Source organism: Pituophis catenifer, unplaced genomic scaffold (assembly GCF_029215685.1).
Source record: "Pituophis catenifer annectens isolate HBS135680 unplaced genomic scaffold, rPitCat1.0.hap2 SCAF_4, whole genome shotgun sequence".
In the NCBI taxonomy this organism is placed as follows: Eukaryota; Metazoa; Chordata; class Lepidosauria; order Squamata; family Colubridae; genus Pituophis; species Pituophis catenifer.
In genome coordinates, this window is record NW_027256884.1 from 79,258,460 (window position 1) to 79,273,856 (window position 15,397).

Below are 15,397 nucleotides of genomic sequence, written 5' to 3' on the forward strand. Positions count from 1 at the left end.
AGATTCAAATAATTTAACAACCGGTTCTCTGCCCTAATGACTGGCTGGGTGGGCGTGGCCATGGTGGTATAGTAGCACTCAGCCTCTGAGCCCCTGGGAGCAAAAACGGGCCATGGGGAGGATTTGCCACACACACACCCTGTGCCATTTTGGGCCTAGCAGGCCTCCCTGCATTTACCTGGCAGCCAAAACGGGACATGTGGGATGTGTGGGAATTTCTGAATGGGGCGGGGTGGGAAGGGGCCAGCCAGCAATTTAACAACTGGTTCACCCGAAGTGGTGTAAACCGGTTGAATCCCACCACTGCCTCATGGCCTTTAACATCTCTTAGGCTTGGTCACCCTTTACCTTGAAGGAAACTTTTAAGTGAATGCTCTGACTTGAAACAGAAAAATAGATACAGAGTAGGAATCAGCAATAGGGACTGCAAATTATATGCCAGTAGGAGTAGTTTATTGGGAGGGAGGTCAAACTAGGCAAGATAACAGGGATGGCATCATAATCAAAGTCCTCACCACTTTATATGTGTAGATGTTGTTGATGCACATATAAACAGAATGTTGTGAGTGTCATCTTGCCAGATTTGCTTCCCCGGTTCCCCCACAAATACCATTGGCTATTACAATTTTCTGCTGACTTGGGAATGGGTCTGTAAATCAGTAGTGAGGAAAGGTCCTTAGAGTAAATAGACTGAAAACAATTAAGTTATGTCATATTGATTTCAAGGAGTCTTCTTTAAGTAAGACCAAGTTTGGATTTAGCCTATAGGGCAATCAGTGATTGTCAGGGCATCAGAAACTTTGATGTAGGGAAATCAATTATACTAATTAGACAATATGTATTTTTTTTAAAAAAAGCATAGTTTTCCATACTGCACCATATACAATTCAATATGGAAAATACCTCACTGAAAGCATATGGTCATCATTAGTCACTATAGGCTACAAATAAGAAAACTTTGATTCTCCTATAGTTGTTGAATTCTAGCTCTTAAGAGGTCCAACTACCACGACCAGGTAAGGGGTCCCCAACCACTGTGACACAGACTGGTACTAGTCCGTGTCCTGTTAGGAACTGAGTCACACAGCTGAAGGTGAGCAGTGGGCAAGCGAGCGAAACTGAAACCGTTCCCCACCCCCACCCCCAGTCCGTGGAAAAATTGTCTTTCACAAAACTGATCCTTGGTACCAAAAAGGTTGGGGACTGTTACTCTAGGACACTGGGAGTTGTAATCTAATATTTGTGCCAATCCAACCATTAAATGACCAATTATAACTTCCATCAACTGCCTACTGTTTACTGTATAAAGAGTTCTGAAATATTTGAAAGAACAGGTTATTCTGAAATCGCCTACCACTTCATAAACAACATTGACAAAATTGTTACACAATTTGAAACCAGTGAGGTTTCAAAGTTGTTTTGCATTTGGACGTGATTTATTAAACTGGACTAAAATAAGGAACCTTTTTCTGAAATATTTTTGACTAATACATGATTATGTAGAAACCAGTCTTGCTAACTTCAATTATTGAGATAATATATAGAATTATGGCTTAGTATTTCTTTGTCATTTTACAAATTTATTCTAAATCTCTTTTTAAAAAAAATAATGTAAAGATATGTCAAGTTATTGACTGCAAACAATCTGGAAATGAAATTGAAGAATTAAGTCTTTTAAACAATTCAATATTTGCCAATCATTCTGCCCATGGAGTATATTATCATAATGGCAACAAATAATGAGGATATAAGGAATACATATGGAATTTTGTTTCCTTGGAATTCCAAATAATGAAAAGCACTATTTCTTCTATATTCAATGTTTATATTATGTCACCCTTTTTTTTGTCTTGAATCCAACTTTTCTGCTGCTGAAAATATCCAGATTGTCAGGTCCTTAAATTTTCAAGAAAAATAAACAATACAAATACATGTGTAATTGTCAACTGGTTACAGGAAAATCAGGAGGAGTAAGGATAAAGTTTCTAGAACATTTCTGATATATCAGGTAAAAAGCCTGAAATATACATACCAATAAAACATTTCTCCCTATGTAGATCCTTTTACATAATCTCTCTGTAGGGAAAAAGAGTATGCAAAACAAAATGAACATACCTATGTATCACAAGTACAAGTAGTCCTCGAGTTATGAATGTAATGAAGCCTGCCAATTACATTCATAACCCGAGGATTCGTAGGAGTAACTTGTGTAACTTGACCGCGAACACTCCCTGCTTTCACCCACGCATTTGTTAATCGAATGTGCAGGTCGTTAACTGCACATGAGGTATCTCAGGATAGGGAAGGCCGTGGGGGGTCTAGTGATGGAATAATCCACCTGCTTAAGACCACCCAAGGCCTCCCCGACCCACTGAAATATCTCATGCTCCCCACAATTGCTTCCCCCCCCTTCTGCCATGCCAGTCACTTACCTTGTGAAAATCTAGCGAGCTATCTCCTCTTCAGCCTCTCTGCTGCACGAGATCATGACACTCAGAAGTTTCCAGATATGGCCCACAAAGAGTTTGGAAGTGATAGGACACATTTAGGCAGCAAAATCCACTGCCTTAAGGAGTCCCATCGGCTTGCAAGCACTTTGACAAGCAATTGTAAAAAGCCTTTTCCAGGATGAACGGAGCTTGTGAGGGACATGCTGCCCCCTCCCAAGCTCCACTGTTGCCAGCAAAGGCTTTTTGCAAAGGGTCGCCGAAGCCTAAGGGATGCAATCTCCCTGCAGCTTTCAGCAACCGTTTATAAAAAGCCTTTGCCGGTATGGACAGAGCTTTGGTGGGATGCACGTGCCACTCTGGGGCTCCATTTTTGGTGGCAAAGTGCTTAAGGAGGCCTTTGCCTCTGAAAATGGAGCCTCAGAGGGGCACGCAGGTCCCTCCAAAGCTCTGTCCATACTGGCAAGGCTTTTTGCATCCCTGTAGGCTTTGGCAGCCCTTTACAAAAAGCTTTGCTGTTACAAACAGAACTTCGAAGGGATGTGCCCGCCCCTCCCAAGCTCTGCTTGTGCTGGCAAAGGCTTTTTGCAAAGGGCTTGCCACAATCTCCCTGCAGGCTTCAGCAAGGAAATGGCAAACGGAGGGAAGGCCTGAAGGACCAAAGCCTTCCCTCCATTTGCAAAGTCTTTTACCGCAGATTTCATCTAGGCCTCAATTCACAGAGAACAGAGGCCTAAAGTAGTGTGCAATCACACAAAATCAGTAGCATTTCTGGACTGATTCATAAGTACTTGGGGGGCTAGGTCGTAACTTTGAATAATCGCTAAGTAAACTGTCGTAACTCAGGGATTACCTGTACACAAATATGACAGATGCTTTATATAATTATATAATAATAATTACGATCATATGAGCATTTGATATACCATATTCTTCTTGAAAATAAAGTCTACAGTTTTAAATGGACTTCAGATATATGACAATAAAATCACAAATTAGTGCTTCTAAATTTCACTGCACATTGAAAATAAAGTCAATTATAACCTTCAGATCCTACTTCAAAATACTTAATGTGCCCAATTAAGTCAGCAATATTGATTTCAATAAAATCTACTTTCCAGTTAAAATGCTACGGATTGCAGCTTTGGAAAATAAAAAATCTGATACCATCATTGTATCAACTCTTAAATTGAGAAGCATAAAATTTGACAGTTAATATCCATTACAATTGAAAACATATTGTGTTGTTTTATAAATCTTCAACAATGATGATGCAACGAAATCTATTTCTAGATCTCTGGAAAAATGGGATGTCTTCTGTCTTTAATAAACAAACAACTTTTGGTTCAGGACAAAAGCTGAATATAATGCATATGGAAATGGAAATGAAAGTAAATATATTTTTTTGACAGGAAGTAAGGAAATTACTGCAGTACTTGACTAGTGCGCTGATTATTGGCACGTGTGGATAGGACAAAAACTCCAACCCTGAGTCTCTTTAATATAAAAACCACATTTTCAAAATAATCAGAGACCCTGGAAAGTATACCACTGAATAATCTTAATATCAAAGCTCAAGACTCATGTGGACGAGAAAGGGCTTAAGCAGGAATATTTTTTTTAACTCTAAATGCCTCATTAATCAACTCATTATTGGATGCAGAAATTTGTGGTATTTTGGATCTCGTATTGCCTTTTCTTTTCTTTTTCTTTTTTTCTGTTTGGCAAAGGTACATTGTAACACTTCAGCATTTGCTGCCAAATAAAATATAAAGTTTTACTTTATTGGAAAAAAGTTTATAAGGAACACAGAGTGAGTTATTAATCAAATGTAACTCACTGATTTCCCTATAATAAACTTTTTGTTTATACAAGGCAGAAGAGTGATCTGTCTCTTTAAAAGGATTTGTTGTCACAAACTCAGCCAAGTTTAAAGAAATCTATTCTGTAGCTACTAACAAGGAAGAGAAAGTTGGACCCAGATCAACAACTTTAGATGCCTGGTATTTAGAATATTGTGATAATTTGTAGTTCTTTTAAGACTTATACCACCATATATCCAACCATAGTTAGAAGGCAAATGCTGGCCTTTTTTGGTAAGTCTTTCCTACTGCTGAGTTGAAATATTATTCACCCAAATTTGAATGAGCAGGAAACTACAACTCTGAAATTTCCTGTCCCCATTGGCGATCCTTATTTTGCCTTTGTTTCAAATGATTATGGTCACTAATCCTTGTAGATAATGATACATTGACATGATTTTATACATGTCAACAAATAGCTACAAATTAAAACCTGGATCATATTTTATTCTTATTAAAATAATACATTTTTAAGCAAATCAAAGAAAAACTAAACAAACTACTCAAACTATTTAAACTGTATGATGAAAAATAGACTCACTGATATAAACAATACTACCTGATGTCATCTGAGATCATAGCAGGAACTAATCTCTCAATTGCTTCCTCTGTGGCTGCTCTCAGTCAGTGTTAATAGTAGGTGAGAGATCCAGCCCTTGCCCACTCTTTTGCAGGGTCCTGCAGGGCTCGGTACTCTCTTTGCTCCTATTCAACATCGACATGAAGCCGTGGAGTGAGATCATCCATCACCATGGACTGAGATATCATCAATATGCTGATGATACTCAGCTATATGTCTCAGCCCCTGGTGAGTTAAACGATGCCATGACCTCCCTCTCGTAGTGCCTGGAGACTGTTAGGAGCTGGATGGGGAGCAATGGGCTGAAACTGAACCCTGGAAAAACTGAGTGGCTTTGGGTTTGGGATTCTTTGGCCCATGGAGAATTGCCCCCTTTGGTCTTCAATGGGGTGGCACTGCCCCAAACAGACCTTGTGCATAATTTGGGGGTTCTCCTGGACTCACGACTCCTGCTCAAAGAGCAGGTGGCACTCGTGGACAGGAGGGCCTTTCTAACTGTGGGTTGTGTGACAGTTATGCCCTTTCCTGGACCAACAATCCCTTCTCATGGTCACTCATGCTCTAGTCACCTCCTGTCTTGACTATTACAATGCGTCCTACATGGGGCTGCCCCTGAAGAGCATCCAGAAGCTTCAGTTGGTGCAAAATGCAGCAGCTCCCATGGTTTTATGCAGACCTTGATGTGCATGTTTCACCTCTCCTGCGGTAACTGCATTGGTTGCCAATTTGTTTCCAGGTTCAATTCAAGGTGCTGGTTGTCATCTTTAAAGCCCTTCATGGCTTGGGACCAGGTTATCTGAGGGACTGTCTCTTGCTGGTCACATCTAATCAATCTGCTAGAGTGGGGAGGCAAGGAATGTTGTGGTGCCCATCCCCTTGGGAGATACATCTGGTGGGACCCAGAAGAAGGGCCTTCTCTGTGGTAGCTCCCTCTCTCTAGAACATTATTCCCCTGACATTAGATTGGCACCCACTCTACTCTTTTGGAAGACGCTGAAAATGTGGTTCTGTCAGCGGGCCTGGAAATCCAGAGCGGGATGGAGCCCATTAATAGCAGTAGCACCTAGAGTTATATACTACTTCATAGTGCTTTACAGTCCTCTCTAAGCAGTTTACAGAGTCAGCATATTGCCCCCAACAATTTAGGTCATAATTTTACCGACCTTGAAAGGATGGAAGGCTGAGTCATCCTTGAGTCTGGTGAGATTCGATCTGCCAAACTGCTGGCAGCCAGTGATCAGCGTTGTTGCCAGGGAGGGGATTATTATTTTACTATTTTACTATTTTATTATTTTTCTTTTTATTCTTTTTATTTCTTTTATATGGTTTTTTTATCCATGTAAACCGCCTTGAATTGCCATGTGCGAATAGGTGGCAATATAAATTTTCTAAAATAAAATAAAATTAAAATAAAATAATAAAATAAAATAAAATAAAATAAAATAAAATAAAATAAAATAATAAAATAAAATAAAATAAAATAAAATAAAATAAAATAAAATAAAATAAAATAAAATAAAATAAAATAATAAAATAAAATAAAATAAAATAAAATAAAATAATAAAATAAAATAATTAATGGCCCAGATTGTTGGGGGCAATATGCTGACTTTGTAAACCACTTAGAGAGGACTGTAATGCACTATGAAACAGTATATAAATCTAAGTGCTGTTGCTATGGCTACTTGCAATTGCTAGATATTCTCACTGAAACAGAGATCTCAAAACATCTGGCACAGAGAAAAAACATGAAAAAATAATTACAGATAATACATCAGTTCTACTCACTCTAACTTACATAGGAGACTTATTTATTTATTTAATAGCTGCTATCTCACCTACAGTGGCTCTGGGTGGTGTACAACAATAGATTAAAAAATGAAGATATAAAACAAGCAAATATAAATATAAAAAGCCATCATAATAAGTATCCTAAAAACAAAAATACAAACCACAATTGAAGGAAGAATATAAAAGTTCATTGAAAGTTTGGACTGAACTGGTTTCTGCTAACTTTAGCTGTTTTTCCAATGGTTGTCTGAAGCTTAATATCTATACATGCTATGTGTAACATCAATACGATTCAAATTGTGCATGACTTTATGAGCACCCCAATAAAACTATAATTCTTTTTCTGGAAGCTCTGGAAATCAGTAGACAGGCATTCTCTGACTATTTATCGTGGGAAATAATGTTAGCTATTATTTTGCTTGCAGCACATCTGAATAGGATGATAACTTACATGATCATGAATGTCTTTTATCCATGATAGTTCTCAACCTGTTGTATTGTGACTTGCAAGTGATTCTTGACTTGCAAAGGATGCTGTGGAGCATTGGTCAATGTTATTTATTTCTTGAGCTATTGATACATTATTAGTCAAATTATTCCTTGAGCATAAAATCATGATTGCGTTATATTGATGTTAGCCCCATTATGTGGCTACCAAGAATATTGGAACTTTAGGACAAGCCTTTTGAAAAGTTACATCCAACTAGAAACTGTGCCATGCAACCAGATTCATAGTTGCAGTTTAGATATTTCAAACCTACATCCCATTAGGAACCTGTGAAACTAAGGTAACCTGGCATTGTTTCTGAATAGTTATTTCTGAAACATCTAAATGAAGTGCCAGAGAAATAATCTTGCAGTGTTTGCCAACACAGAAATTAAGTTTTATGATCACATGCTGCAATAATGGTCACTATTCTCTTCCTTTGAATCATATGTATGGAAAATCAAATTTAGATAGTCCTAAATTCTGTGTAGTGTCAAAGTAAGGGCTGTCATTTAGTGTCATGTTATAAACAGGTGTTTGGCTAGAAAATACTAGCTATATACTAATGTAGAAAAGCATTCAATAATTTGCAAGTGTTCAAAATCTGTTTATACTTAAAAGTACCCCTGAAAAAAAGTTAGCTGCTCAAAAAGCAGCATTGAAAGAAAGGATAAGGAATGTCAGTACTCCTTCAGAAAAAAAAAGCCAGAATATGTTGGCTAAAACTTTCTTTAAGGCATAGTATAATACTAGATCTGGATCAAAACTATGTGCTGTGCCAGCCACCCTGCTGGCTGTGAAATCTACTAGCAGATTTTTGGATAAGAACATAAGAAATGGAAAATATGCCTGTATGACTGTGTTTTTTCAAACCTGGCAACTTTAAGATGTGTGGACTTCAACTCCCAGAATTCTCCAGCCAGCATGCTGGAGAAACTTTGCCATCAATGCCTCTCCCCCTCCCCAAACTGTAGTGAAGTGTAAACAAAAGACACTCTGCCAAAGTATAATAGCAAATATCAAAATAGCCCAATAAAGCACCAACAGATCTTTACCAGGCTATGCTTTGAATCATCATCACATACTATTTGTACAATATTCAGACATTAGTTAATGATGACAGTCACTCAGTCAAACAAACTCATCCAGATCAAATCAACTGGAAGTCTAGAGCACAGAAAATCCAGATACTTCAGAAAATATTAGGAATCAGATGCTCACTATCTTGCAGGAACTGTACAAATGTTTGTGTCTTATTTAGCATCCATAGCATCCAGTTGCAAGAAACAGTCCCCTCCATAAACCAGATCATCTAATATTAGCATTTAAACCAGTGGTGGGTTCCTCCCGGTTCCGCCTGGTTCCGCCGAGCCGGTAGCGGTGACGATATGACGTCACCGAACCGATTCTGCTCCCCCGCCCCCCCGCCCCCCTGCGTTATTCTTATCTTTTATTTGGCCCCACCCCCAATCTATTGCTGCCTCCTGAGTCCCAGCTGATCGGCTAGAAGGAAAAATCTATTTAAACTCTTGCCGCGGGGCTTCAAAGGGCCACCCTACAGCTGATCAGTGTTAAAAAGCAGTGTGGTGGTAGACCAGTGCCTCCAAAAACAAATGAGTAGACCGGTGCCTGCAAAAATAAATGGGTAGACCAGTGCCTCCAAAAATAAATGAGTAGATCAGTGCCTCCAAAATCAAATGAGTAGACCGGTACAGCTCTGCAAGCAGTTAAAAGCCTGGTAGACCAGTACCTCTGCTAAATCCTAAAGAATTGTCACATGACCATCAAGCCACACCTACAAAATAAGCCACACCCACAGAACCGGTAGTAAAAAATGTTAGAACCCACCCCTGATTTAAACTGATGTAGACTGAAAGCTCATGAATAAACTGAAAACTTTATCCAAACAGTCCTTGATTTACAGCTGGTTGATTAGCAACTTTCAAAGTTACAACCTACCTGAAAAAGGGACTTACCACCCAGATTGGAAATTATGAGGTTTCGGCGCTCAGCAACATAGCTGCAGAGGTGGTATTCAGCAGGTTATGACCAGTTCTGCAGAACCAGTAGCGGAAATTTTGAGTAGTTTGGAGAACCAGTAAATACCAGTAAATGACCAGCTCTATGTCACTTGTGTTGGGGCATCTGTGGTGGCCTGAACACTCTGCCAGTGAAAACAGGCCCCTGAGCTCCATTTTCGGCTGCGATGTCTTCCTGCAACTCTCTGTCAGCTAAAACGGAGCTTGGGAGGGCCACCTGCAGCCCTCCCGAGCTCCATTTTCACTGGCAGAAGCACCCCTGGCTAGTCCTTTGCTGTTTCCAGGGCAGCCCTGCAGGCCAGGTCTAAGCACTCTGCGGGCCGGATCAGGCCCCCGGGCCTTGAGTTTGACACCCTGCTCTACACTGAATTCAAGATGAGCTTTTAAGATGCACTATATCTCATGTTGGGTTGCAGTCTCATGGTCAAGAGACAGCTTCCTGCTCTGCTCCTTAAGTCCCTTCACACATACTAAAATGGATGTATGTCTTTTGTTTCTGTGAAGTTCAATGTTCTACTCTTGTATCTCGCAGGGAATAAGAAATATGTTATTAACAAATAACATGCAAGCAATTCTTCCTTAATGGTTTTTTTTAAAACCATTATTTCACACATAATAAAAAAGTAACAATTGCAGGAGGTTTAGCTAAATTAAGCACCAATCTTTTTACAGTTCCTTTCATGCTTTATTAGTTGTGCTTGTGCAATACGGGAATTTCTAGTAAATGTTCTGGGCCTTTTTAATCCTAAACTATATGACTTTTCCGGTTCCAAAAACAATGGCTATTGAATGATTAAACGTGCAGCACTTTTTCCATTCAATTGTACTATCCCTTATATCACTTGCATGTGTGGGTGAGGAAATATGTGAATTCTTGTTGACTCAAGTTTGTTTTATGTTGTCATAGCACGTAGATTTACTTTTTTGTATACTTAATGTGCTCAAGTTTTCTTCAAAATCCCTGAGCATCTATCAACATGTCTCAGCAATGATAGCTTCCTAATTATTTTCTGAGTGTGTTTTGGGGTTTTGACTTATTCTGTCAATATATATTTTGGACAAATTTGCAGACTGACTACTTTAGTGTAGCTATTTATCAAACATTTTCTTATCAATCTGTAGCACTCAATTAAATATCACTCAAAATAATATTTAGTAATCATCTTGGTATAATAACTATATCATACATTTCAAATGTTTATGCAAAACCATTTGCTATCTTAATGGTTAAACTTTTATAGGCAATCAGCTGCCCTTCGGATTTTTGAATTGCAACTCTCAGAATCTCTAAACATTGATAGTGTTCCCTGAAACTTATAATTGTTCTTTTAAAATGGCTTTTTTGATTTTAAATTAATGTATAACTATAACCTTTTATTTTTTTAAAAAAATTAAATCTCTAAGGTTACTTAGAATTCTTACCACCTATGAATGGATATTGAAATAATTTTCTTTGGAAAATATTATGGAGTTGTGGTTTTACACTTTTAGAAAGCCTTTTAGCTATCCTGATTGCCATGTAAAAAAGAATGGAGAATGAATTAACCATGTGCAAATTATTTTTTCCCTAGAATACTTAAAAATGAATATTATCTTTTCTAAACATGCCTTCTGGATTGAGCTTTCCTTCCTCTCCGCCCATATCCCCAGCATGAGTAAACCTCACAAGCATTATGCACCTAACAAACAATGTCCGCATCATACATATGCATTATACATATACATATTTCTGCACCAAATTCCCTGCTCCTGTCCCATGCTTCTTTCAAAGCATTCAGGACCTGTACAGTATGCCCTGATTGAACAGAGCTGATAATAATTATTCAACTGTCTCTAGTGGAAGGTCTGGATAAAATCAGAATGGATAAGGGCTCAGATATTAAAATTAACTAGAAAGCAATATCAAAGGGGCATTCATGGCATATCAGTTTTGTAATATAGTGGGTTCATCCTTAGATCTTGCCACATGCTTTATTGACGAAGATCACTGATGCTTCCACTTTTAAAATGAGTTTGGTTTTCATTCATCTAGAAGCCTTTAGTACAGTGTTTCTTAACCTTGGCTGCTGGCTGGGGGATTCTGGGAGTTGAAGTCCACCCATCTTCAAGCTACCAAGGTTGAGAAACACTGCTTTAGTAGATAGGAAGGTACTGTCAATATCCTAAGAGAAACAATTCCTTGGTGGCGCAGCAGACTAAAGTGCTGTTAAATAGCACCAGCTGCCTGCAATTACTGCAAGTTCAAATCTCACCAGGCTCAAGGTTGACTCAGCCTTCCATCCTTTCGAGGTAGGTAAAATGAGGACCCGGATTGTGGCGGCAATAAGCTGACTTTGTATAAAAAAGAACACCGCTTAGGGGGGCCCAAAAGCCCTACTAAGCAGGTATATACAAAAGTATGAAGGCTATTGCTTAATGCATTGTAAGCCGCCCTGAGCCTCCGGCATATAAATCGAACCAATAAATAAATAAATAAATAAATAAATTCCTTAGCTAAAAAGTACAACAAAATCCAGGAAAGAGAACCAGATACCCCCCTAATAAAGTGAGTATACATCTTTGAAGTTTGAGTCATCACACTAATATTGAAGTTGTTATTTAATTTTGTCACACCCCGCAGGTTTCCAGCCCTGATGCTCTCTGCTAGAGATGTTGGTTGGATCATAACTACCATCACTCCCAACTAGAAGGCTGTCTAGTAGTGATCAGCAAGTACTCTTCGAAGGAAGCTGCTGTCGACCATTAAAAGTTCCAGGGTGGGTAGAAACTTGACAGGTCAAGCTTTCTTTCCTGATCTCATCCTCATTAGACTTCAGAGACAGAGAAAGTCGACTGCTCAATCCCCCAAAGCGCTCAAACATCCCCTTCTAAACCAACCGGGTTTCTGGACATCCCTCCCCTGGGCGCCCATCGGTTCCCTGCCGCCTTGCCTTGCGGGGGCTGACAGAGAAGGGGGGGGGGACGGCGGCGGCCAAGGGTCGCGTCCCTTTACCTGAGAAGTCCGCCAGCGCGGCACTCTCTTTGGTCCAAAGCAGGAGCAGGCAGAAGAGGCGAGGGAGCAGCTGGCGCCGGCTCGCGCTCTGCCCAGCCCCCAGTTCACTCATGGTGCGGCGCCGACCCAGGCAGCCCAATCGGGTCACATGACGGCTCCAGCCAAGAAGAGTCCCTGTCCTTCCCAGGACCGGAGCGGCTGAGGGAGACCAACTCCGCGAGGGAGAGGGAGGCGAAGGAAAGGGGCGGGAACCGGCGGGCAACATCAACACGGCGCGGAGGCTTCGCTCAGCTTCCACGCACTTTCCCCGAAGAGGAAATCCCGGCCAGATGCAGCCCGCGGCGCGGTTGGAAAAGCCAAGGGCGCGGCGCGGCTGTTTGCGCGTTGGCGGAGAAGCCAGGAAACACTTTCCAAAGCCGGCAGGACGGCGTGCGCGCAGAGCGGAGGAGCCGGTGCAGCCTTGAACGGCCGGCTAGTTACTCAACGTTCATTGCCGCGCTGTGACTCTCCGCTTTTGCGCCCCATTAGGTTCCCTTGACCCTGTTCTGGCCAGTCTCCTTCGAGGTGGCCTTGACCTCTCTGTGGGTCGTCGGCGACAACTACTACTACTACTACTACTACTACTACTACTACTACTACTACTACTACTACTTTCTTCTTCTTCTTCTTCTTCTTCTCCTCCTCCTCCTCCTCCTCCTCCTCCTCCTCCTCCTCCTCCTCCTTCTCCTCTCTCGCTTACTTGTTAAAGCCGCTCCCTTTGAAAAGACGCGATGCTGCTCTAGGGTGGGATGCGCTCCGGGCTGATTTTTGGCCATGCCCCAGCCCCTTGACGCGCTCCTTGGTTATTGCTGGTGCTGCCGCTGCGTGTAAGCGATGGGGTGGGTGTTAGAGATCAATGGGCTGCTGCTCTCCTATAGGGCATCAACGGGGCTAAGGCGTCTGAATAAACGTGGATATGATTAACCTGAAAGTGTAGGTAGGAAGGAAAGGGGAAAAAAGACGGTCTCTCTCTCCCCTCTCCCAACCCTTATTTTCGATCTCGATAAATGGCGTACAGTCCAAATTTTCTGCACGCTTTAAGTAGTGGGGAGGTAGTTGTTACCCTCTTGCTGCAAAACTTTAACCAGTGCAAGTGAACACAATCCTTTCTAAGCTGCCATTGCCACAGCTCTTCCACCTGTTGCCCTCCAAAAATGATGAACATTTCCCACTGACAGTTAGGATACTCATGCTTCATGAGGAGGTATTTGTAGGCAGATACATCTGAAGGCGTCCACTGTTAATATTTAATAATTAGTTAAAAATACATTTCTTGGAGAGATTGCAAAGGCATTCACCATTCAGTAGTGAAACACCAGGCTAAAAATCACCTTGGCAAGAATGCTGGCTTGGTGATTTTGGGCCAGTCACTTTCTCTCAGCCCAACTCACCTCACAGGATTGTTGTTGTGGAAAAAATAGGAGGAAGAAGTATTAGGTATGTTCGCCACCTTGAGTTATTTATAAAAATAACAATGGCAGGATGTAAGTAAAGACAATAAAAATAACTTTTCTTCTTGAGAAGCAGTATAAATTTCAATATTCTTCCCTTCACATATCACATATGACATATCACCACACATCAAGGAAAGCCTGAATCTTAATGTTGTTTGCTTTTGGCTTTGCATTTAAATTTTTTATTATATCAAAGTAATATATGCATATCACTATGGCAATATGACAGAATCCCAAAATTAGTGATGAAGTTGAATTAAATAGCCTAATTCAAACAATTACAAAGAACACATAGCAGTAATCTATTCTTGCATATCAGGGGTAGATTTCTCCTTTTGATGCTTTGTCATAATTTCTGTTAGCCAGATGATAGGTTCATAGTTTTTGCTAGATTTCTGATATTGGGGAGAATTAAAAGGAACTCGTCATCTTTAACATAGAGCAATCTATCCAGAATAAATTAATCCTTTGGATTTCAGCATCAAGTGTGGCAGTGGTAAGGCAAATCCACACCATTTGAATTAATATTTTATTTCTAGAATTGCATTTTGAACAGCAAAGTGATTTGGATCTCACAGAATATTTAATAAAAGCTGACTTCAATCTATAAATCTCTACCTTGAGGGTTATAAACTCATTAAGGCTGTCATTGTGTGAACCCAGTCAAATTGCATAGATTAGTTTTTTAGTTGTTTACCATGTTATACAAACTCAGCCTGTATGATTACTTTATTGTTTACTGCACTGTGTGAATTTAAAAAAATAGATAAATTCAAATTAAATTAAGTTTGCTGTATCAATGCAGTCTTAGACTACTTGCAAACCTGAAAATCAATTTGTATGTGAACATATAAGATATGGCCATCAGGTGGTAACATGGTTCCATTTCCATGTGATTAATATAGGAAGGAAACCTGTGATCCCAACCTTTTTTTTTCTTTTTCAATAACACTATGTTTCATTTTGTGTACTTGTGGTCATTAAGAAACAAGCTGCTTGGGCTTAAGTGGCAGTTCAAATACTTTTTAAATTTGTGCCATCCAGTCAGTTTTATAACTGTGCCTTTTCACTGATAGTATCTTCTGAAAGCATTCAGATGTTACATTTGTAATATTTTTAAAAAGCAACTTTGTTTTCATTTTTCCCAGCTCAACCACTGACAAAGCCAGATTTAAAAAGAAAGTGATTATCTATCTTAGTTTCACTCTAAAAGGGACATGATATTGGAGTCTTGTCAAGAATCCCGAATGCCTCATTTGTATACAATCACTCTTTTTCTGAAAGAACAGAAACAAAAGGTTCAATATACTGGCAATGCCCATAGCAGTCCAAAGAGCTGATGATTTTTAAAAATTTCCTAGACTTTTATTACTTGGAGCATTTTTAAAATTTCTAGTGCTTTATTTTGTTGAAGCATGGTGTTATTATTTTTTATCAATGATTAAAGTTGCTTTGTTTTTCATATCGAATCATCTTGAGACTTATTTTCCTTTACTAAAATTTTATAACTGGGGATATAAATCATGACAATACCAATACTTTAAATTGCAGCAGTCGCTACTCGAAAACTGCCAATATGTTATCACGTTTCAAAACATCTGAGCTCTATTTCTACAATTAAATGTTGGACTAATTGAAGTAAAATACACAAAGTAAATTAATCACTACACGGTCCTTATTTAAAACCCTACATTTGCAGAGTTTGT

General features: G+C 39.6%; 1 protein-coding gene across 1 annotated transcript in view; it reads right to left on the bottom strand.

The window, feature by feature from the left end:
• The window catches only part of EVA1C (eva-1 homolog C), a 50,950-nt gene extending 38,487 nt beyond the window's left edge, over positions 1-12,463 (bottom strand). Inside the window, exon 1 of the mRNA XM_070943559.1 lies at positions 12,199-12,463. Coding sequence (XP_070799660.1) covers positions 12,199-12,463 — 265 coding nt within the window. The remainder of the gene's footprint in view (positions 1-12,198) is intronic.
• Positions 12,464-15,397: the final 2,934 nt, after the last annotated feature.